Source organism: Terrapene carolina, unplaced genomic scaffold, assembly GCF_002925995.2.
Source record: "Terrapene carolina triunguis isolate 2854851 unplaced genomic scaffold, T_m_triunguis-2.0 Scaffold113, whole genome shotgun sequence".
Taxonomy (NCBI): domain Eukaryota; kingdom Metazoa; phylum Chordata; order Testudines; family Emydidae; genus Terrapene; species Terrapene triunguis.
In genome coordinates, this window is record NW_020664464.1 from 12117990 (window position 1) to 12143059 (window position 25070).

General features: G+C 40.9%; 1 protein-coding gene across 1 annotated transcript in view; it reads right to left on the bottom strand.

Moving 5' to 3' along the window:
- TMC1 (transmembrane channel like 1) overlaps window positions 1-16405 on the bottom strand; it is a 64263-nt gene extending 47858 nt beyond the window's left edge. Inside the window, exons 1-3 of the mRNA XM_024211034.2 lie at window positions 16333-16405; window positions 14408-14786; window positions 8207-8347 (exon numbers count right to left, since the gene is read on the bottom strand). Coding sequence (XP_024066802.1) covers window positions 8207-8347; window positions 14408-14786; window positions 16333-16405 — 593 coding nt within the window. The remainder of the gene's footprint in view (window positions 1-8206; window positions 8348-14407; window positions 14787-16332) is intronic.
- Window positions 16406-25070: the final 8665 nt, after the last annotated feature.

Below are 25070 nucleotides of genomic sequence, written 5' to 3' on the forward strand. Positions count from 1 at the left end.
TATGACCCCCAGATCCCTTCCCACAGTACTCCTTCCTAGGCAGTCATTTCCCATTTTGTGTGTGTGCAACTGAGTGTTCCTTCGTAAATGGAGTACTTTGCATTTGTCCTTATTGAGTTTCATCCTATTTACTTCAGACCATTTCTCCAGTTTGTCCAGATCGTTTTGAATTTTAATCCTATCCTCCAAAGCACTTGCAACCCCTCCCAGCTTGGTATCATCCGCAAACTTTATAAGTGTACTCTCTGTGCCATTATCTAAATCAACATGCAACTATCAGGTGAGTACACAGATAATAAATGTATTTCCCTGTCCTCTACATGTTTGTATATTATGCACATTATTGTTTCCTAAGCAATGCTCTTTACCTCAGTTCTCAGTTGAAATGCTCTTTACCTCAGTTCTCAGCTTTGAGAATAAGAACTTTATTTGTACATCCCTGGAGAATCATAACACACCTCTGCATTTTGTGCTAAGAAAAGTGAGAAGCAGAGGAAGAACAGTCCTATCATTACAAAAGTTTATTAAATCCCATCTGCATATTCTTGAGAAGCATCTTCAAAAATATCACATACTGCATGCAAAGTGATACAACCTCACAAATATGAGGATGTGTCAAAAACAACACTGAAAGATGAAAGTGAGCTTTGTAATCACTGGTATCATGTTATAGGTAAATTATCTATAGCACAAGATAGGCCAAAGTGTACCCCTTTAGCTAACTGTGAGAGCTTTTTTGGTTGAGAAAAAACATCTTAATCTAATTACCAACATAAGGAGCTAATAAATATTTCATGGAGCCAGGTAGTATTGCCCTTAAGTAGCCCAGGTTAATTATTAATCCTAGGTATGAGGTTGCAGCTTCCAAAGTGCTAGGTATATTGCATGTAGGGCAGTTCAGCATGTACAAAGTAGAGGATGTATTACAGCACTTAGAGGTTGCTGCTGGTGAACAGGATTCAAGTGGATAGCTCACGTTTTTCAGCAACAGTTCAGGAAGGTTTCAGTCACCAACATGTAAAAAGTCATTAAAAAGAAATGTCCTATTAATATTGATCACTTTGAACTTCTCCAAGTAAGCCTTAAAAAGACTGGCTAAAAGTTGACAGCAACACAACTGTTGCCAGGTGGCAGCTAGCTTGGAAAGTGGCTCAACAGTAATAATGGACGAACTACAGTGTCATTTAATTTGGTTTCGGTGGCTGCCAATAAGTTCATAACAACAGATCTGCGAGGGTCTGAAGATAATAGTTGAAGAAGAAAATATTTTTCTTCATCTAACAGAGTAGTTTGTGATTGTTTTTTTTGTTGTTGTTATGCTGCATTTATAGAATATTCTGTTACAATAAATCTATTTTTATGGCTAGTCTGGATTGGAAAGTAAAACAACTGAAGGAAAAAAAGACAAAGTATAAACACCCTCCTCCCACCCACCTTTCCACCTACCCCTATAATTTAGAAATAATCCATTGAAAAAAATGTTCATAGGTGGGTACTGCACTGCTTCCGCTGAGGTCAGTGAGAGTGTTACTGTTGATTTCAATGGAACCAAGCTCAGTGCCTATAGATCCCAGCACAGCAACTGGGCTGTATTTCCCCCATTGCAGGATGCTGGGAACAGCCTGTGCTGGATTTCCAATTAGGCACAGTAGGCACATGGCTAGGGGCGTCAGCATTCTAGGGGCGCCTGAACTCTCTAAAACGGTGTGAAACACAAAGGTCAGCTATAGACAGGAGGGGCACTGAAGATTCTGTGCCTGGGAGTGCATAAGGTGTAAATCCAGCCCTGGTAACAGACTGAAGATTCTCTCCCTCCTCCTTTTAATTTTATATGAACCAGTTATGTTTTAGGGGCCCTCCCAAATATCCTTTGTTCACTGTCACCGTTCCTACATCCACTCCCAAGTTGTCTTATGATTCTCTTTGCATTCTATATTTATTTGAAGCTACTTTTTGAATGATACAAGCTTGATCTATGTCTGCCATCTCCTTCATATTTTGTTGTCATTCGTTTAATTGTAATTCATACATTGGTATTAACTTTATTGGGTAGCTTTAACATTTAGTAAGAACTTTAAACAATGGAGAATTATAGTTACATGGCTATTGTATAATTGCAGGATTCCATGGTAATTTAATAAGAGTATGCTAATAGATCTGACTACATAGCAGTTAACTACCTCTGTAGATTATACAATGCATACTTTGTGTGTGTAAAATGTAACTGACCCATGTCAATAATGAGAATTAGAACTGTGCTCCAGAACCAAATACAGAAGCCCACTTTGCAAATGTGGTCCTATCACCCCAGGACCAAGAACCATTAGCTTGGAAAACAAGGTAGCTGGATAGATATGGATACACCCGTATGTCTCAGATCCTCAGGCAGTGTAAATCTGTGTAAATTTCAATAGAGTTACACCAACTTGCACCATCTGAAGATCTGGCCCATAATATTTTATCTCTATCTCTATAAGCACCATTTGTAGGTTCAACTTTCTCCAAATCCAGTTCAGTAGATAGGAACTGAAGGTCATTACCATTGGAGTAGCCTTTGTGAAACATATTGGTGTCTCAGACCAGTTCTCAGAGGATAAGAGTCTATATCACAGAAAATACCACCCCCCAAAAAGAGGAGAGGACAGAAGATAGCCTGCCCTACCTTCTAATCCTCAGCTGCTCTCCCTCCAGTTCAGAATTAATACACATTGGCTTGGTAAACTGGAGAAGTTTATACAGACACTGCCCATGCTACAACTTTCCTAGGATAAACAAAGGGCTTTATTCCCCAAGTGTCCCATCAGACCTTTTTAATAGGCATTACACTCAGCAAAAGGAGTAGTGCACATCCTGGAATAATGGTTTGTCCTACTCCAGTTGAAACCAGAAAAAGCCCATGTAGTTAACCGAGAAGAGGGAGGAAGGAAATGCAAAATGTCTAATCTCACTAAAGCCAGGAAATTCAGAGAAAGGCTGAATCACCATCCTTCCCTACTTCAGTTATGCTGAGGTAGTACAGAGAATATGGCCTTCTACCAGGTAACTGAGAACTGTGCTCTTACATACCATATAAGTCAGATCCCCCGCACCCTGCCAAGAAGAAAAACTTGTGGAAGTGGGGATTAATAGAGGAGGGGGTGGCAAGGGACAGACCATTCCATCAAAGGGCAAGTTTTGCCCTCAAATAGATTAAGCAGAAGCTTCAGCCACCCACTATGGATCCCTTGAGATTCCCAAAGCCTTTACATAGGCTCTTATTGAACCTTACCCACATCCCAGCATGAATATTCCTTATGAGGCTGTTTGAAGGATGATGCACCTAGTTAATCTGTTTCTCAATATCTCTCTCACACACACAAACTCTCTCTCTCTCTCTCTCCTCCTCCATTCCCATCCTTGGCCTGCCCCCTCCCGCTTTGCAAATCCTCAAACTTATGCAAAGTTGTCTGTGAGATCTGAAGATTGGGGAGCCGTGCTACAGAAATTTATAACCCCAATTTCATCATAAGCAGGGATAGCTCTGCCTGCTGGAAGGTCCCCTTCACACATGGATCTTGAGAGAAAAATCAGGGCCATGTGGGGTGCATAATGCTAGGCACAGGGGTGTAAGTTAGGAATGGCATTTCAACCTATGATACATCTCCCTTGTAGGTGTAAGCCAGCCAGACCTTAACGTAAGTGTAAGTGTCTTTGTATGTGAATTCTAGTTCTGCAGCTGCATATTAAAATTTTATAGTTCACACATTTTCAGAACAAAACTAAAGAGCAAAGAAAACAATACACTTCCTTCTAAAACAGAATGAATTTCTTTACAATGTGATCACTTTTTCTGGTCAGTGTGATGCTCACTTATTACTCTAACTCTGTCATGATAGTATAACTAAAGCTTCTGCGTTAATGATTTTTCCCCTAGGAAAAATGGAAGCAAAGGAAACTGATGGAATGGTGAGACAACCTCCAATGAAATCTCACTTTGTAGAGATTGGAGAAAGCAGAATGGAACAGCTTGCCTCCCTCTAACTATAGAGCATTGGCGTACACAGCTTCTTCTTCATGTAACAATTATTTGATATGAATTGCACCAATCCGCTCCCAGCTCATGTAGTCAGATGGTGCAGCTGCTCATCAGAAAAGAGCCAGGGGAAGGATGGAGGAAATAGTTTAATAAAAATTAAAATCTAAGAGTTCTCAAATTTGGATTATTAAAATTAGGTACCTAGATGTAACATTTTTATATCACTGGCGGAGAGGGATAACTCAGTGGTTTGAGCATTGGCCTACTAAACCCAGGGTTGTGAGTTGAATCCTTGAGGGGGCCACTTAGGGATCTAGGGCAAAATCAGCACTCAGTCCTGCTCGTGAAGGCAGGGGGCTGGACTTGATGACCTTTCAACATCCCTTCCAGTTCTAGGAGATAGGATATCTCCATTAATTTAATTTAATTTTTCAAAAGCACCTAAGTTACTAAATAGCCTAAGACCCATTTTCAAAAATGACTTTGGCCAGTCTACATAATGTTTCTTCCCTTCCCCTCCTGCCCCACCCCCACCCCCAAGTAAGCTCTGGTGATATAAGCACCTTCACATCAACATAAATGTGTCCAAAAATATTTTGGTTTCTAAAGTGACATAGTTAAAGCAGTGCAAAAACTGTGAGTAAACAAGGTCTAAGGCTTGTATTAAAAGTTAACGGGACTTGGTCTCCAAAGTGCCTAAGTCACTTTTGAAAATGGGATTTATACACTTTGGAAAATTTTACAGTAGGTCCATATTTTGATACCTAAATAACTGGCTTCATTTTCAGAGGTGCTGAGCACTCACTACTCCATTGATTTCAGTGAAATCAAGACACTTACATAGGGGGCCAAATATAGATTTAGATGCCTAAATTTAGGCACCTTCATTTGAAAATGTGGCCTGGTTATTAGCTTTTAAGTTCTAATTTTTGTTTGTTTTTTCTCTGCTGAGCTGAGATATGAATCTCTATACATAACAGTGACAATCGAAAGTAGGATTGCCTGGTATAAATTGTAACTATTTTTGGAATGTATTTGATGTAGCTAGATGGTAACAAATGTGATTCATTGGTTTACAAAAATAGATTTCAGTATAAAGAACTGATCTGAAGATCTGTCATTTCCACTTGGAACTCTAATATTTTCTGGGGTCAGCCATTAAAATGCTCCTAAGCCTACTTCAAAGAGAGCTGTGTGTTTAGCACAGCACAAAAGAAACCATTGTTTTGGAAAGACACAAGAAAACACATTGGTACATATTTATGTATTCACATAAACCTTTTGATATGAGAAAATGAAGTTTAATACATTTCCAGTCTCCCAGTCTGGATAGCAAAAATATAATAATTTAATCTAATTTTAAAGTTGAGTAACTAAACTAATTTATATATAATTAAAATTGTTAAATGAACAAGAATATCTTGGTTAAAAAATTGACATCATAATATCAAAAGACATCAGAAGACTATCCAGGTTGGGATTTTTAAAAGAGCTCAGTGTTTGTCTAACTGAAAATCCCACAGCCAGAGTACCAAAAAAAGGGGTATAAGCCACAGAGAAACAATGAGAAATCTTTAACAGACACTGGATAGCATATTCACCTACCCTACAATAGTAGTAGAGTCAGAGGACCTGGTTACAACACAGTTCATAGTTCCATAGGAACCATTATGATCATCTAGTCTCACCTTCGCATAATACAGGCTATAGAAATTGAGTAAGTGGTTCCTGCGTCAAGCACTTAACTACTGATTGAGCTACAGCATATATTTTAGAAAGATACAGTCTTAATTTAAAGACTTCAGATGATGCAATCTGCCCCATCCCTAGGTATATTATTACAATGGTTAATACCCTCACTGTAAAAAATGTGCACTAATTGTCCCCAGACAGTTACATTTTATAGGGTCATGAAAATAAAATGAGAGAGCATGTCAGTGTTAAAGAGAAAACTGAACTTTAAGGTGAAAATTATGTTCCTGCTTAAAAGATTTATCCTATCTAGGTGATGATTCTATAGTCCTAGACTAGATAAAGAGTATTCTGTATAACTTTGATTTTTCTGAAATTTATCTCCATTTTCCGAATTCACAAATTCATATATTATAAGGCCAGAAGGGACTATTGTGATCATCTAGGCTGACCTCCTATATATCACAGGCCATAGAACTTCCCTGAATTAATTTCTGTTTGAACTAGAGCAGATCATTTAGAAAAACATCACAATTTGATTTAAAAATTTCCAGTGATGGAGAATCCACCAAACCCTTGGTAAGTAGCTCCAATAGTTAATTACCCTCATTGTTAGAATATGTGCCTTATTTCTAGTCTGAATTTGTCTAGTTTCAACTTCCAGCCATTAGATCTTGTTATATCTTTTTCTGCTAGATTGAAAATCCCTCTGTTATCAAATTTCTGTTCCCCATGTAGTAGGTACTTATAGACCAAAATATTCTTTACTTAAGATAATTTGGAAGTACTGGACACTTGGGGTAGCTTTGCTGGTGATTCCCAAAAGAAGAAAAATGAATCGCAAGATTCAGAGGAACCTATATGGGTACAGAAGTACCTGCCTGGAGCCCAGAGTCAAAAGCATGGAACCAAAAGCCCTTTCCTGGAAGATACTGGCAGAACGCTACCAGCAGTCAGTGAGGGCACAGGGAGAGGGAAGGCTGGCAGGCACAGAAGAAACCAGGTTACAAAAGCACACTGCACCGTTTCCTGGGGAAGCAGATTGTTCATTTCATTTCATTCATAATTACATTGACGTCTGGATTGCAAAATGTCACTTAACTCAACCAGGCCAAATTGCTTCCAACAGAAAGATCAGTATTTCGTGTGTTTTGCCAGTTTAGCCAAGGCATAAACATTCTAGCTTTTTCAGATGAATTTTTCAGATTGTTTCAAGAGAAATTACCTGAGATCCAGGCCTATCTCAGTTAAACAGACTCAAGTGGGCATGGAAACAAAACTGTATACCCTGAGGGCTCTGAGTGGAACTATATAAATTTCTGCTAAGCAAACTAAGTAGCCAAAGCAGGGGCTGCTTCATTGAGGTGAGAGGAGAAAATGGGGCCCAGCTGGGGCCACCTCAGCCTCCTTCGAACTTCTAGAACTATCCAGGGCAGGGCCCCACTACTCTGAGGGCACTAGAGCCCAGGTGGTGCCACCTGTCTCTTCCCCTCACCATGTGGCCTTTGAGAAAAACTACAAAGCGGAACAACCAGCCGGAGACTCTAGAAGCAGCCAAAGTAGGGATGTTTGGACATTCTGAGAACTTTGTATAGTTTTGACTGCACTTTCTCTGGCCTGTGCCAATTGGCTGTTTGCTCCAATCCTGGCCCTCCCTCACAGTCACTTTTCCTGCCCCCTTACCACCTTCTTCTCTATCCTGTCTACTCTCACCCGCTTCCCTTCAATGTCCCCTCTCCACTTTTCTTTCCATTTAGCTGATCCCCTCCTAACTAACTACCCCTCCTCCCCAGCAAAAAATAAATAAATAGTGGAACTAACATGACATTTGCTGCCATCACATTGTTCACTCTGCTTGTGTGTTACATCCTTTCCCCCACCCTGTGTCCGTCTCATCTGTTTTGATTGTAAGCATTTGTTTCCACTGGAGACCTATTTGCTAATGAAAACAACCTTTTTGCTTTGGTGAAAATGGAAGTGTGACATTCACTAAGGCCAAAGGCAGTTTGTGCCTACAATGTACAAGAAAATGCATATAATGTTCCCAATGTTTTCTTTTTCCCAAATTCAATTAAATTTTCATTCATTTCCCTTGCAATTTAAGAGACAGAGAATTTTCCACGTATGTTGAAATATATGCTAAAATTACAGCACCCAAGCGATCAGATGGCATTCAAGACAGCTCCAAAGATAGTGACCTTTCTAATTGATGGGAAACTATCATGATCAGAAAGGTCGGATCAGTGTGAGTAAGGGAATCCTACAAAACAGATCTGACTCCTTCATATTTTCACCCCACATCTAAGGAGGTGAAGGAGCATTGACACACATGCCACTTAAGTCCCAAGGATGGGCTTTCAGAGAAAAAAAGAGCCTGATCTCTGGGACTGCTTGAAGTCCAACAGATATAGAAATAAAGATAAAATTGAGAAAAACAACGAGAGTATACAGTACAAACACCACAAGTGACAGCGTTATTCATTATGAATCAGACCATACTTCAGGACGTCTAGTTTCTTTTTCATCTGCCATGGTTTGTTTCGTAATGTGGCAATTAGTTTCTTTTTCTCTTCTACCTCTTCCTTCAGCTTGGCCAATTCCTCCTCCGTAATTGGCTCCTCTTCAGAGTCGGAGTCAGAGCTTCAAACAAAAATGGAGGGATAAATACAGTAAGTTTAAAAACGTGAGGGTAATAGAAGGTTTCACTGAGGCAGATGTTCGGTGCTAACTCCTTAACTTGATCCTCTAGGTCTGTGTCTTGCCGCTATAACTCTGAACTTGAATTTCCGTAACCCTGAACCCAAAATGAAGTATTTGGAGCTTGAAGTACTGAAACTGAGCTGGACTATGACAGAGACAGCGATGTAGGACCTGATCCAAAGTCCACTGAAGTCAGTGGGAATTTTTCCATTGACTTCAATAGGCTGTGGATCAGGCCTTGAGAGAGCAAGAGATCTGCTCCTCAAGGGTAATCCAATCTGTTAGATGCAAAGGTTCATGTAAGGAAACCCAACTCGGAACATTGTATACGTTCTTTTTAAAAGTGTTTAAACCGAGAGGAGGGAGTTGTTTTTTCAAACTGCAGTTTTGAGAGAGCCATTTCCCCCCTGTGAAGGCTGATCACTATTGGCTAGTTTGGAGTAGGAAGAGCCATACCCTCACTCTCTCTTCCCCGACACCTGAACAGGGCTAGTCATAATCTGATCTTTAAATTGCAATAATGACCATCATCCATCTTCTTATTAATACAAAAAGGCAGAGCCTATGGCATTTTAAATTATGCATGCTTTATACAGAGCGGGGCTAAAACCGGAATCTTGGATCTGAACCACTTTACATTTGGGGGGAGGGAGTGTTGTGTTCTAATCTCTGGATTTCAGCCCCACCCTATGGCTTTGGTTCCAAAGGGGCTTAATTTCTGGGTCCAGTTTATACGTGGCCAAAATCTTGTGACACCACCAGTTCACATGAGAGTATGGAAATTTTTCATGAGAAATTGATTTTGCAAATTTACATATCTCAGAACTCTCACAAGATTGGCTAATTTCACGTGACTTCTGCTATTTAGGGGCAAAATGTCATGAGATTTCAGCACTATCAAACCCCTAACCTAGCCCTGAATCAAACAAATTTAAACACTAGCCTAAACCCAATGAAGATGACAACATCATTGCAGTGGGCCATCTCCAATTATATAGAAATCCAGATACACTATCACAGTAAAGCTAGGCTGATACCATGCTGTTAGTGGGTAGCTCAGAATGTTCTGGATATGGGACAGGGTTGAGTAATATTCCCTCCACTACATGACTGGATAACATGGCTAAAGATAGTTGTGACAGATATGGCAATTTCCTGAAATATCATTGAAAGACCTTTTGGTATTAACCTTATGTATTATTATGGGCCAGGATTGTATGTATCTTTTCTATGGGGGAGATGTGACAAATATTGCACCCATCTTTGGGGTCCATTGTTTTAACTGCATGGTTGATAATATGATTATGCTCTACTCCAAAAGGAAGGGCTACCACAACTCTGCCAGGAACAAAAAACAGTGGGTGGTGATTAAGGCAAATCAGCCAGGAAACTCAGTAACTCCCCTACCCCACAGAGAGATACCACCTCCTGGGATAGCTCGCATATACTAGTTCATACTAGACTGTCTAGAGACCAACAGACAAAGAATGGACTTTTGGATAAATAGCCTGAGTTTAAACATACTCTTTCTGATCCAGCAAATGGACAGAACCTTCTGTCCAAGGGTGGCCCCAATCCTTCTAGAAGGTTGGAAGGGGTGACTCCTATCAGAGTTCTTGTTGGAGTAGGGGGGGTGATCTCTGAGGTAAGCTATTGGTATGTGTGTAATTTTTTTAATTGTTTTTAATATATTTTTCTCTGTAATGCTTTCACCTTAAGAATAAATATGTGTGCTTATAAAAACCTGTGTGTTAACATATAACTGCAGACAGTTACAAGTGTCCATAGCCTTTGAAGAGAAAGTAAAGTGCAGGTGCTGGCCTGTTTAGGTAGTCTGGCTTGCTGCGGATATCACAGTGAAGGCAGGAAACTGTGCAGCCTGGAAAAACCCTGGTCAAGAGTGGGAAGAGAGACATTTGTCTCTGCCCCAAAGAGGTGACTGCTGAGGAGCTGGGAGCCTAGAGTGGTGCCCTTGAAGGATCATGAGAGGGAAATACAGGTGCAATTGCCCTGAACTGTGACAATAACTACCTACTGCTCTTCCTTATATGACTACAAACAGATAACCATCAGTATGACAGAAAACATTTTTTGCAGCAGCGGCATGGGGGGAAATGCTTAAAAATCGTTGAACTCAGTGAACAAATCAGTGCTGAGGATGACAACCAAAGGAATTTAAAAAACATGTATCCAGTGAATTTAGCTCTTTTTCCTGTTCTGAATGTTCTGTGAATGGACTGAAACCTTTAGGAAATTGTTTGCTATTTGAATTAGTTTTAGAAATGATTTGTTCATACAAAGTTTAGCCTATGGACTGTTTGCAAATTGCTTCCTGCCATTACATCTTTGAATGCTTGATATGTATGATCTGATATTTGAGCTGTGTGATTAAGTCACATAATGTGGTTTCTGTTCCCTGACTGGATAACCAAGGATTTATAAACTTCTTCGAATTACCTTCAAAACAAATTCCATTTGCTAATGCAATGATTTGTGTGAATAACCAGACCTCAGTTATTGACCTAAAAGATGCTTTCTATTAATACTTGCACCAAAACATTTGCCAGCATGAATGATCATGAAAAGCTATTAAAAAGTTACACTAACACAGTCAAAGTGAAATTCTTTTTAGAAAACATCAAAACGTATATTTTTTTCACTCTTCACCCAGCTCTAGCTTTGGTAACAAATGCTATGTGGGAAGAATATAAAAACAGCATTTGAGATGACTGTAAGAGACGCATTAGACTGAGTCGGAAAAAAAAAACCAGGATCCTACAATTACTAAAGAATCAAATGCTACATACTAAAGAGAGCTGAATGTTAAAGAACTTGAACTCATCATCCATAACATTTCAGCAAGAATGTGTCACAAAAAAATCCCACTGCTGAAAACAAACCTCTGCAGAAAGAAAGAGCCTTGCTGAAAGCCAATCAGACATATTTATTATTTGGTGTTGAGATGAGCAAGTAAAGACCTAGGCCAATGTACTGAAAATCAAAAGTAAGATGTCTCATGGATATCCTCATGAGGCACTTGAATCCTAATGCAAGGGAGTACTCTTTAAAAAATGAAAAATAACAAAAGGACTGACAAGGAATTGAATATTATACTATTTATGATAAAGGGGCTAAATCCTTTGCCCCTGTTCCAGCCGAGGCAGCACAAAGCAGCCAGAAACCTTTCTTACCAAGGCAGCTGAGGAGGGTTCCCTTTGACACTGGGGAATCTATGTGTTGTGTTGTTGCTAGTTCTGAGAGGAATGTGTGTGGGAGTATGAGAAATAAATCGTGATACTGTGGAGCCAGTAAGGAAAGGATGCTGTACAAAATGAAAGAGACACTGCAAACAAGGCAGAATAAAATATATATTAAAGCTTTTATTTGTCCCACTGCCCCTTATATGATGTAATGTCAGACCTAGCACTGGTTAAAAAAAAAATTATTTCCTCAAAAACAAAAAATGATTTTTTTAAACAAAATTCAAAATAAAGCCAACCAATTTTTTTCATCTCTTCTATTTGGAATTTTTTCATAAAAAAATATCAAAAATTTAATTGAAATCGAACTGTTTTGTGAAACAGTTTGATTTCAATTAAATTGCATTTTAAAAAATATAATTTGGGTCCAAAATTGTCAGAATTTTCCTTTAGCTCAAGGATAAGGTCTCTGCTTTTGGAACCAACAGATCTGAATTATATCTTTATTTACAACCAGTTTAAATGCTGCTTATGTGAAATCAGTGGGACTACTCATAAAGTGCTATTCAGTATAAGAGTATCACAATCTGGCCCTATAATAATGAACAAGCTCAGATGAAAGACTTTCAGAGCTTTCAAAAAGACCTTGACAAGATCCTTCACAGGAGGCTGCTAAGGAATCTAGGTAATCTTGAGGTGAAAGGTCTCTATCATGAACAGAATATGGACAGGGAAAACAAATAATTGCACAACATGGCAAAAAGTTAGCAGTGGATGCTCCAAGGTTCCTCATTACGTTTTTCTTTTCCTTGTTTATTTTTTCATTCCTAACATCTTATTTTCTTTCAGCATGTTTATCCACTCTGCCTGAAAAGCCAGAAGCAGTGCATCACTTTTAAATCAGTAGGTTGGTGGTCCCCAAATTTTTTTGGTCACTCCCCCCCTTCCCTGATTCTTGCCTCCCTGGGAGCCGCGATCTGGAACCAAGGCCAGGAGCAGGGCTGCAGTAGGGGCCAGGGGCTGTGGCCAGGAGCGGGGCTGTAGCAAGGAGCAGAGCCATGGTCAGGAGCAGGGCCAGGAGCTGGTGGCCGAGGCCGAGGCCAGAGCTGCGACTAGGGGCAGGGCTGGAGCAGAGCTGGGAAGACAGAGCAGAACTGGGTGGCGTTCCCTCTCCGCCCACCATAGGGGGTGGCCTAAGTCCCACCGCCCTCCCTCCCAATGTTCCTCTGTGCCCTTAGCAGGGCGCACCCCACAGTTTGGAGACCATTGCGGTAGATAGCCTTTGTTGTGATGAATCCACATGGACATACTAAAGAGCTCATACCTTCCGGCCTCTCCTCCTCCCCCAAGGTTTGCAAATGCTCTATCAGCCAAACTGATCATCAGCACATCATTCTTTGTTCGTACATTATTTGTGCTCGCCTATCAAAATAAACACCCTTTAAACACCCTTTGTTGTTGTTGTAAGGAATTGTCTAAACAATAAGCAATTTAAAAAACTTCCCTTAACTCATTTCAACTTTCTTACAATTACTTTTTAAAAATCTTTAAGATGTCATTTTGTGACATACCTCATAAGTTTCTGCTATCAGATGAAAGGACAGCCCCTCTACTCTTGGTGTCCCAGAGCTCATACCTTATTTACAATAGCTTGTTGGAAAAGTGATCTTGTTAGTTGTCCCACTTACTGTCTAAGGAGACAATGTTCTTGATGTACCTCCAGGAATAGATAACTATCTTTAGTTATTCCTCAAATGTTATCCTTGCTATCCCCATGAGCAATGTCCTAGCCTGTATAATGTTTCTAATTAATTAGCCTAAATGAATATATCCTCCTCTACTGAAATTTATCATCCAGTCCAAAAAGTTCTGTTTTCATTCAATTTTACATTTTTCCATGGGTCTTTTTTTATTAACATAACTATTTAATGTTCACAATAGAAGACAAGAATAATACGTGGAAGAATATCAATTGGCACAGTCAGGAATACGATTTTAGTAAAATATACTTGAGTGCAGGAAACCACATAAAGGAAGGATAATGCTATAATGGATTTCATAGTGAAGAGCTGGAACAAAGACAAATTCTAGGAATGCTAAATAGTGGGGGAAATGGAGTAGCAGCGTATTGAAATGCGTTCGGGGACAAATTAATATGAGAGTCAAGACAACATGTCTCACATTATGGGTTCCTTTCCTTTGATGATTCCTGCTGTGTTCTTCTGGGGTGTCTCTGGGGGCACCGACACCTATAGTGAATGTAAAAATGAGGGAAGTGGAATATCTCTCCCAGCTATGTAAATGTATCTATCTACATCTGCTCCATGATGCACTCTTCCCAGAGGGCGGTTCCTTTCAAAGAATGTGATTCAAAAACACACAGCATGAGGTGGTGGAGAGAGAAGGTGGAAGAATGAGAGCATCAAGGCTGCTCGCAGAACAACACAAAGGTTGGAATTTTCAGAAGGCCTCAGCACCCATACTGGGTGCTCAATTTTCAAAAGAGTTCAGATTCCATTTAAGCACCTAAATAAGTAGACCGGTTTGCAAAATAACTCAGCATACCTTGCGATGGGCTCTTAGAAATCTGGCCATAAGTGTCACAATGGGAGCTGTGGGAACCGAGCTCTTTTGAAAATCTGGCCTCAATTGTAGGTCCTGAGTCCCTGAAATTCTGGCCTTGATCTTTTCTGAAAAACTGGCCCTAATAGCTAAGGGAGTTGTGCTCGCTGGGGTACTATAACTATAACTATAACTATAGCCATAAATTCAATAGGTTTCAGATTACATAAATAATTACCTTGAGGAACCTTTCTTCTTTTTATCCTTCTTTTTCTTGTTGTCTTTCTCCTTTTTCCCTTTCTCATCAGGTTTTTTTTCCTGTTTGGTCTCATTTTTGCCTCTTCCTTTTCTGCCCCCTTTATTGTCATCTTCTCCATCTTCATTGGGCTCCTGCTGCTTGGATATCTGATTTGCCCTATTCTTCTTGTTTTTGCAGGATTCCTCATCAGAATCACTGTCCTCATTCCCAGCCTGTTTCCTCTGTGCTCTCCTGTTTCTCTGTCTGCGTTGCCCAGCTGTCCTCGTCTCCTCTTCCTCCTCCGAATCCTTTCTGGCTCTCCCTCTGGCATTTCCTCTTCTGGTTTTGGCAGTTACTTTCTTCTCTTTTTCAGATTCTTCTTCATCTTCACAATCATGATGGGGGGTGGGAGGGACAGACAAAAACAAAAAGTTAATATTGTGTATCAGTACTAGCAATTCTCTCTCATACACACACATACAGAATTTATGTTATCAGTATGATATACTGTAGCTGCACGTGACATAACCAAATGACCTATGATGAAAGATTAAAAAAACTGGGCATATTTATTCTTGAGAAAAGAAAACTTGAGTGGGGAATGTGATGCGGTATATGAACCTACACTGGTGAAGTAAGGATTAAGGAGCAGCTCTGGTCCCAGAAAGCCCCGCCCAGCTGCCCCTGTTGGCGTGCTCACAGCAGAGGCTAAGCTCAAAAGGGAACAGTTTAGCTCAGTCTGGGTGGACAGTTGCAGGCTCCTGCCAAGAAGCCACTGAGGCTTCAGGTGGTCGGGCCCAGTTCTCAACACCAAGCCACCACAAACCTATCAATTGCGGAGATTGGCAATGATGAGTCGTGGCTGTGAGAGGAAGACCCTTTGGAGCATGGACAGTGAGAGCTTCAGAAGGGACCCACAAGCAAACCAGTGCCACCAATAGAGGAACAGAAGCTGGGGTAAGAAGTGGCCCAGGGAGCAGATGTAGGGGCACAGGGAGGTACCAGATTTCCCTAATCCCAGCCATTGACTCTTGCCAATGGGCGATGTGGCCATGACTCTCACCAGGGCAAAGTGGCCACTGACTCTCACTGCTGGGAGACATATCCCACAGTACCACCAGCAGGTGGTGCTGCTGGGAGCAGACCTGAACCCCCTGTTCCCCAGCACAGGATCTGATAAATCTTCAGATACGTTAAAGGCTGTTATAAAGAGGACATTGATCAATTTTCTCCATGTCCACTGAAGAAGTAATCTGCTTAATCTGCAACAAGGAAGATTTAGGTTACATATTTCGAAAAACTTTCTAACTATAAGGATAATTAAGCTATGACAGTGATTCCAAAATTTCTCAGGAAGGCTATTCCAGAATAGCCTTCCAGAATTCCAGAATAACCTTTCCAGGGAAATTCTGGAATCGCTGTCATTGAGATTTTTAAGAACAGGTTAGACAAACACTTGTCAAGGAAGTCCTAGGTATACTTGGTCCTGTCTTGATGCAGGGGGTGGACTGGATAACCTCTCAAAGTCCTTCCAGCCCTACATTTCTATGATTCTATCATTACAGCTCACCACACTCCTATACTCCTGACAGGTTAAGATACCAAGTTCATTATATGATAGACTTCCCTGCTGCCTTTCAACCACTGGAGTTATTTTCCAAATATATTAGTTTAAACATGAAATTCAGAGTGTAGTACATGATTAAAGTAATTCATGAACTATGGGATCAGGATGTCTCAAAAGAATGGTAGTAGGCTATAGAGCTCTTCACTTCAGATGATTAGTTTAAATCCGGCCTGAGTCTCTTCACTAAAAACAGCCGAACAGGAACTGGATTACGCCTCCATATCTCGTGTCATGCACTGCAACAAGAAACTGTCTGAATGTGGAATTGAAATTGTCCATCACCGATTACCTATTTTGCTGTCGTCATCTTCGCTCTCAGCTGCGCTGCCTTCTTCATTGTCAACTTCAATGCCCACTGTGAAAGAAATCATATTGTGCTGTACATTGAAAGATAAATAGTTATTAAAGACATTTTTCAAAGATATGCTTAGAAGTGACTTGAATGTGTCATATTTGGGCTCTTAGTTACATAAACCCAACATACTGGAACACTGAAGTTTTAGAATATATATTTTAGTGAGTACAAGCAGGGAGGTATGAACAACACAGTGGCATGTGGCACCCCTTTTCCCCCTTCCTTTGGCCAGAGCACTGGAGCTGAGAATGGTGGTAATAAAAAGTGAGTTTTTCTTTTTCAAATAGGAAGAAGATGGAGGATGTGAGAGGTAGAAGTTTCATGGAGAGATGAGGTAACCAGCAGCAACCTCCTGATTGGGAGAAAGCAGAAAGAAAATGAAAAAAGTGCTGCCACCCTGGGCAATTCTCAAACTTTCTTTAAAAATGTGCAAGACAAGCAGTGACTAGCGCTCTGGAATCTTCTAAGATCACCTGCAAGCTTTAACAAAGAGCCATTTCCTGGTAAAACTGAGTGGAGGGGGAATGAGATTTAGGAGTAGCAGCACAGCTGATGGGTAGAGGGTTCCAGAAGAGGGGAGAGGAGTTTCTTTTGAAGCTTCAGATTTAGAATTCAAAACTCTAAGCAAAGTGGCAAGAAATGATTTTGTTCTTTCTTGGACAGGGAATTGCCCTACCTCATAGCCCCCAAGAGACGAGATAGAGAGTGGAGACTTCAGGGAGAGGACCCCATATACTAGCCACCTTTGACTCCCAGGACAACAATACTTAGGTTGGAGTGGGGTCCCTGGTCCTAAGTGGAGGGACATGGCTGCGGTGTTACTGTCTGAGGGAGTCCAGTAATGCAATGAGGGAGGAAGCTGATGGTTGGCTTAATGAGAGAGGGGCACTTATGGGCCCTGGTTGTAATGAATAGAGGAGGTTAGCTGAGTTGCTCTGTTTACTGAGATGTGATTGGAGGGTGTAGATCTATGGTTCTGCAAATGTTATCAAGCCTATTACCTAAATGTTTACAGAACTGGGTTTATTATTCCTGGAGAGATCTAGAACACACAAACCTACTTTCATTTTATGGGAGTTGTCATTCTAGTCAAATTATTCACACCACTCTAATACTGATTACTAATGAGTAGAGCAGGAGATATCCTGTACCTGCTAGCCACAAGTAACCAGGAGTATATCCCAAATAATCTATCTGGGGCACTTTGAACTGGTGGTGGTGGTAGGGAGCCCTATGTATTTAATTCCAAAGAAGTTCAGCTGAAGAAAAGAGCTATTTGGTGACCTGGTGTTGACCTGGTGTTGGCCAACTGGTGTCAACCAGTGATATTCCCTCAGAAAGATTTCTACTGGTGTAAGAGGAGAAGGTTGCAGCCAGCTCCCTGAAAAGTTCTCAAGTTGTCTCTGTCTGGGTCTGGAGGCCCAGAAGCATGAGGGAGAAGGCTTGAGGTATGCCGATGGAATGTATAAGTTGATATGTGGTGGGAAAGAATTAAGGAGGAAATTAAGAAATATTGTCCCTTAATATAACTATGCAGTTGTTGTTCAATTTCTATATATCCTATATTTTCAGACATGTGCTACCTAACTTTCTCCCTGTAAAGTCAGGACAGTAAGCCTATAGTAAGTTGTACAACTCAATTTTTCTAAAACAACTTTTCAGTCAAGAGGAAACTAAAATTATCATTATTATTCACTTCCTTGTGTGCCTTTTCACTTTTCCTCACTCTTGTAGTGGCTCCCCTCCCCACCCCCCCAGTTTCTGTCATGGACTCCTATTAAGCAGCTTGTGACCTCTTAAACAATGATGTAGAAGTTAATTTATCCAGTGAAAACTGTAACCAAACAATCAGGCATTGCTGCTTAGCTTTGCTGAGATAGGAGATTATAAATCAAAAAATGGTAAAATATGTAAAGCTGTAAACAAGAAACAACAAAGAGTCTTGTTTCTGTCCATGTATTAACATGGAAAGGGTTATTATCCAGTATTTGACAGGCATATTAAAACAGGGATGTATGCACAAAATTTAAATTCCCTCCACAAAACATCTTTGTAATAGTATTTTCTGTCATTTGCACAACATCTGCATAATAATTTTTTAAGATTATGCAAAAATTTAATCATGCAATATCATCGGTGGGATATGAAAATAAGTGCTCTTTTGTTCAGCCTGGACATATGCCTTCTGTTGCTGGCAGTAACTGGATCTACATTTGACAAAGATCATTACATCGTTATTGAGAGCTTGCAATGACAAAGACAGACATCTCTAAAAAGATATGTTGCATGCAACAGTAGCTCATGGTCTTTTATTTGCAACTAATTCCTTTACTGAGCTCCTCCAGCCAAAGAGAAATTCCCAAGGAAGCATTATAATGATATAGGATTGGCCTTACTGCAGATTCTGATGAGTGCAGACAATAAGCAAACAGCTGAGGGGTTAGAATATATTCTGAATCATGCGCTGGAGCTAATAGTATATCATGCAGAAATTAACATTATATCTGGTACAAATAAAAACAATGCACTATGCAGCGTAGCAACTTAAATGCAATAGAAAGTAATTTATTGAATTTAATTAAATATAGTGGCATAAGGTAATAAATGTGCTCAACTGAATCCAGCATATCGGACAAGATAATATGTTGCACTAAATAATAGGATCACTCATCATTCTGACTGGGGAGGGGAAGGAGGAGGTAGGCCATTGTCTTCCAAATAATAGAAAGTCAATGTGTTTACATGCTTGATTATCTATGTGACCAGCAGTAAAAGTGCTAAATAAGAGATTTTAAACAACAAACAGAGAAAAAAACATAAAAACAAATGGAAGTGGATATTACTGTGGAAAGGAGGTGAGAAAAAGCCTTGTATTAGCCTGGAAGTGCAAAGAGAGGATTAGAGGGGATCGCGCAACTGCAAGAGTAGTGAGTTCATAGTGCAGACCCTGCACAATCTTGGGTTTTTTTGCAAAAGCCGACAATTTATAGCATTAGATTGAAAGGTAGTTGCTGCCTCCATGACCTCATTCTTCTGCAAAAATAGACCTTGCAAACCTGCTAAATCCATTTGTCCTAAAGATACCCTCTAAAAAAGAACAAATTTACTGTGCAACAGAAATCATTGTGGCAACATTTAAGTGACAAATTATCACAGGTTCCTTTTATATTTTCTGGAATTACACATTATTGTGCTTCATTCCAAACACTCTGGCCTTCTCTGCACTAGATAGGAGCATAAGAATGGCCACAACGAGTCAGACAAATGGTCCATCTAACCCAGTATCCTGTCTTCTGACAGTGGCCAATGCCAGATGCTTCTGAGGGAATGAACAGAACGGAGCAATTATTGAATGATCCATCCCTAGTCATCCAGTCCCAGCTTCTGGAACTCAGAGGATTAGGGACACCGAGAGCATGGGGTTGCATCCCTGACCATCTGCCCTTCACAACATCCCCTGGCAACGAGTTCCATGGGTGTACTTGGACTTTCAGAAAGCCTTTGACAGGGACCCTCACCAAAGGCTCTTAAGCAAAATAAGTAGTCTTGGGATAAGAGAGAAGAATTTCCACATCGTGAAACATTCTGGGAGTTAAAGGATATCAGACTTGTTTGTTAATACCCCAGAATTCTCAGGTGCAGTCAGTGTCACCATCAACATGAGCACCAGCATAGACCATACCCTGGAGCAGAAGTGACCGTTCTTGACACTGCTTCCCCTGACTAGTTGCATTGCTGCTGAAGGTTGGAAAGTGTTACAGGCAGAATTCAGGAACAGATTTCTTATCTTTATTTCTTACCTACAGAGCTCACAGTGTGGTCTGCTACAAAGCGTTATTTATTCGGGTGGTGCTATTGGATTGTAACTCAGTACTGTATGTTGCTGAGCGGAGAGTATCAACTTCTACAGTCCAATGATAATTGAAAGTATCAGGAGAGGAGCTGCAGCCAAAGAGCACCAGACTCTCGGACATGTGCCTTTCATGGTAATCAGTGTCAGCAACATTCGTACCAGTGCCAATTTTTAAAATACTTATGAGACTTCTGACCTGACATGGTGGACAGTGCATATGAAGCAAAGTCACATGACCCACAGGAATTCCCTGTGGCTGAATGCAAAGCAGAAAAAAACAGGTATGCTGTATGAGTAATACTAGGTCCAGGGTGTAGGCCTGGCAAGTAGCACTTGTTAATGAGTGCCAAAACTTTCTCTGCTCCACAGGAGCATGCACACATTACAGGATCTGTTCAGGTTCACTTGAAAGGCCAGTGAGATTTTTAACACACCTAACCTAAGTTTGGACTTTATAAAAAAGCAAGAAACCTGAAGTGTTTCTAGTGGCTTCCTTGCAAACATTTCACATAGCTCTGCACTTCATTGACATTAAAAAAGCTGTGTCATAAAACTGATCATGAAACTAGCAAATATTATACATGTTTAAGAAATAGATCCCTTCTCAGCTGCTGGAGTGATGAAGACCACATGTGTAGAAAACCAAATAATTTTAAGATCTTTGCTATATTAATAATTGACTTTTTGGTTTTGTTTGTTGGTTTTGTCACATATCTAAAAGACCAACATTATTGGTAGTTTGGACATTTGACAGATATGTGCAATAAATTGTTAGAAATGTACTTAGCATTATTACCAGAAAGCTACTTCAGATCATTAACTCAGTAATAGTTTTCCAAGAGGAAAAGAAGGAGCTAAGCAGTGCACAATTCAATGCTACAATTATTCATGGCAAACCCTGTCTTACTGAATGATTAGAGGAGCATTTCATCCATATACAAATTACATTTCATGGTGACACTAAATCTAAATGCTGTTTAGCACTAAACTTCAATACACTTCTATATGACACAGCCTACAGAAATGGCAGAGAAGTATTCCTCAGACACTTTACTACCCTGCATCAAAACTGAAGGCTTCATGATACACTGGTTTTCTGAAGTGGTTATTTATAATCTTTGGTGCAAGATCATAAATATCAGTATGTGGGATGCTTTTAGCTGTATAACTGTCACTTGTTTCCAGCTTTTTCAAATTGGCCTACACGTGATCAGACTTGTGAACAGCTCCAGGAAGCAGAGCAGAGCTATGCAGCAACATCTAGAATGACTCAGGTTTGAAGAGGATCTCAAACATCTTGGGGTATGTGTTCACTGCAGTTATCTTGGGTGACCAGCACCAGGATCTGAGCACCCAGGTTAACCTAGCCCAGTGTGCGCAGCCACACTGCAAAACTCTGCCTGAGTTACTGGTGCTGCACCTGGATGTGTCACTAGGACTTCAGGATATGCCTCCTGTGGTTCTTTGTGCGGCGGTAAGCTGAATCACTCTGATTCTTTCCCAGTGAATTGTGAGAGAACTTCTCTGTCCTTCTGAGTTCATGGAGGGAGTCATGGGAAGGCACTAAAGGACTATCACCACTCAAATGATTTAGCCTTCATCCTCAATGCAAAGTGGTCAGGTTACGAACCAAAGACTCACTCAAATTTTAGCCTATAGCCCCAGTCAGGCGAGCTAGCTTGGGTTGAAAGCTCCGCCAAACTCGGGTGAGAGGGATTTGTGTGTACATGGGACACAGGGTTGGGGCAGCACCCAAGTCAGAGTTAATGCTGCAGGAAAGCCTGGCCCGTAGATGCCAATAGACTGCTCAGAGGGAAACCTGGAATTTTCTCACTTTGGTGGCCACAAGTGGAGCACTCCATAAGATATAGAGACAGATCGTGTGTAGGCCTGCACTGGCCATTCAGTGGCCTTGTTCACTCAGGTCACTCTGCCCTCATAAACCTGAGATTTAGAACTGTAGGTACTGATAAATTCCTACCTCATCCATCCTGCCATTGACCTTTGCACTTGATGATACGCCTTGCAGCTGAAATGGGAGGAGTGGAGGGAAGCATTCATATTTAATTTTTGTTTTCTAGCTCATTCTATATTTTCTTACTGACAAACTTTCCCTGAGGTCTTATTCTGATAACACGATGCAGCATGCAAATGTTCCTCAGAACTAACCCATAAAATATGGTCCAGTTGTGTAACACTGCTGGCTAGCAACTGTTCAACAGTTGCCTGTATTCCACCCTGGAGGAGGTTGCATTTCAGTAATAGGCAAAGTGGTTTGTATGTAGTTTGGAAAATACTATAAGATTCTTCAGGATAAAGGGTGACATAAAAAATGAATAATACAACTTTTTATTATTTAATCATTAAGACAATATACTGGAGCATAGACAGACTTTCAAGCAATTACCTGGAGTCAAACGCCCAGTCTACCTGTGACAGGCTCCGCTGAAGGGAATGAGCCAACCCTGCTCCACCTGAGGGTAGTTAATTGCCTATGTAGCTGGAAGGCAGTTAATTAAGGAGCCAAATAAAAGGCTTAGGAGATCTCAGCTGAAAAAAAGCTTCTGAGGAGAAAGGAAGCTCCAGAGGAGGGGAGCACCTATGGACCCTGAATTAGGCAATAGCTATCCAGACAGGGAAAGCCTGAGAGAGAATTTGAACAAGCTGGCGAAGACTGCAGCGCTATTCGGGCTGTGGAGAATCCTGAGGCCTTACAACATAAGAAGCTGCTTCTGGAACTTAGAGAATTTTGCTTTGGGATTTTTAAGCTTTATCTGGGCTCTGAGGTAAGAACCCTGGTGCAAGTGTTCCTTTCAGAAGGCTTTATTAAAGGGAGATGTACTGCTGCAGAGTTTTTGGCTTCTCCTTTGCCAGGTTGTTTTAGTGACCTCGTTGTTACCCCATTAAGGGATGGAAACTGTGGCAAGCCACAGCAGAGCCCCACTCCTCAATGAGGGAGCAGTCAGGAGGCAACAGTACCCCTTCTACATCTGGACCTGGTAAGTAGATCTGATAATGTAGGTGGGTCTCTTTCACTAGAAACTAGTGAAATTCTCTCTCCAATGCCAAAAAGATACAGTCATCTATACCTCAGAAGATCTACATCCAGTTGCTTAAAAAAAATCTGAAATTCCCTTCACATTCTTCTCTGAACCTTGAATAATAGACTAATGTCCAAAATAAGTAGTCCCAGACATCCTAAATTCCTCACCACACCTCCATCCACTCACACCTCTCCCTGCAACCAAACCCTGGGGAAACCACTAGACCTTGAAGATGACCTGAAGGGGCCAAGTTAAGCTGAGCTCAATTATCCCTCCCCTAGGATGCTCTGCTAGCATCCTCATTTCATTTAACCAGGGGACTGTCAGTGGAAGCATCCCATCTGCCATAGTGTAGCACATGGGGAGAGACAAAGGCCTTCAAGTAGCCAAGAATCAATCTACAGAAATCAAGAAATTCCTTGTTGTTTTAAGCAAACATCTCACTTCTACTCAATTATAGATCTATACTGCAAATTTAAAGCGCATTGAGAAGTTCAAGTTTTCTTTACCATTTTAGTATATTGTCAGATTTTGCTTGTCAGCTGTTTGATGTGACCTTATATGTGAAGCTGATCAGATTACTTCAAAACTCTACAAGGCTGATACAGGAACTCTGCAACCCCCACTTGCCTTCACTGTCCTTTTTTTTCTTTTTCCAGGCTACATTTCAAATGTGCTAAGGGGAGCTAGTTAAATAGACTGTTTATACATGTCCAAATTGTCATCACTACATAAATTTAATGAGGTTCAGTTTTCAATGACTAGGCTCAGATAACTAAAGGAAGATTTTCTTTCTTCCCTTCCCCTCCTCCCCCAATAAATACCTTCCCGACTGCCTAGTTGTCAGTCATGTGCCTCATTATTATCCATTCCCTACACCAGGCTTTCACTGAAGAGGATGTTTTGCCCAACAATGTGCAACCTTGTCAACATCTGAAAGTTATAAACAGGGACATGTAGGAAGTAAATGAAGGACACATTCTTTCAACTCTGTTCAGCTCTGCAGCGTGGCAATAGGTTTCTGTTGGTAGAATGGAAAAGTGGTAAATTTATTGCTAAAACAATAGGAACTGTTCTGGCTAAATCAGGAGGGTTGGCATCCTGTCATGCACTTGTATGGTAGCCTACAATCTGGCTGGCTGCTTCCAATTTCCTACTAGTCTGTACTTGTCCATCACAGGCTTCATTTGTTGCTTCTTTAAGTTTAGTGCAAGACTTAGAACTCCTTTTTCAGGCAAAGCTCCCTTTCAGCTCAAGGGTGGATAAGTCTATTGCAGGGCTGCAGAATCAGGCCCGTATTATTCCCCCTTGCCATTAAAACCCACAGAAGCAGGCTGAGAAGGGGAGGAAAATTCAATGAAGAACCCTTCCGAGTTCCTCCCTCCCCATATTGTTCCGTCATGGAAGGTACAGGGTTTGCCCTTCCCCAAGCCCTGTGGACCCACCAGAAGCCTTATGGCTCCTGGGCCTGCTTTACAATGAAACGTTCTGCACAGCATCACCAATACCAATCACAGCCCTGTCATTCAACATGTGGTACGGACTTTGTTTAGAGCGCATGCAGGGGGGTTAGGAGATTAAAATCTGTTTATATATGTGGAGTATAAGTCAGTGCCCTGCCAACAAGGGTTTCGGTTCAGACGACTGCTGCTGAATTTGGGACAAGTTCAGATCCGCATGTGAGTTTTGCCTGTCCAACCCATCTCTCCTGAGCAGACAGGTAGGCAGAAGGATGGTGTGACAGCCCTGCTTGCATCCTGCTCATAAATACCTGGAAGAGAAAA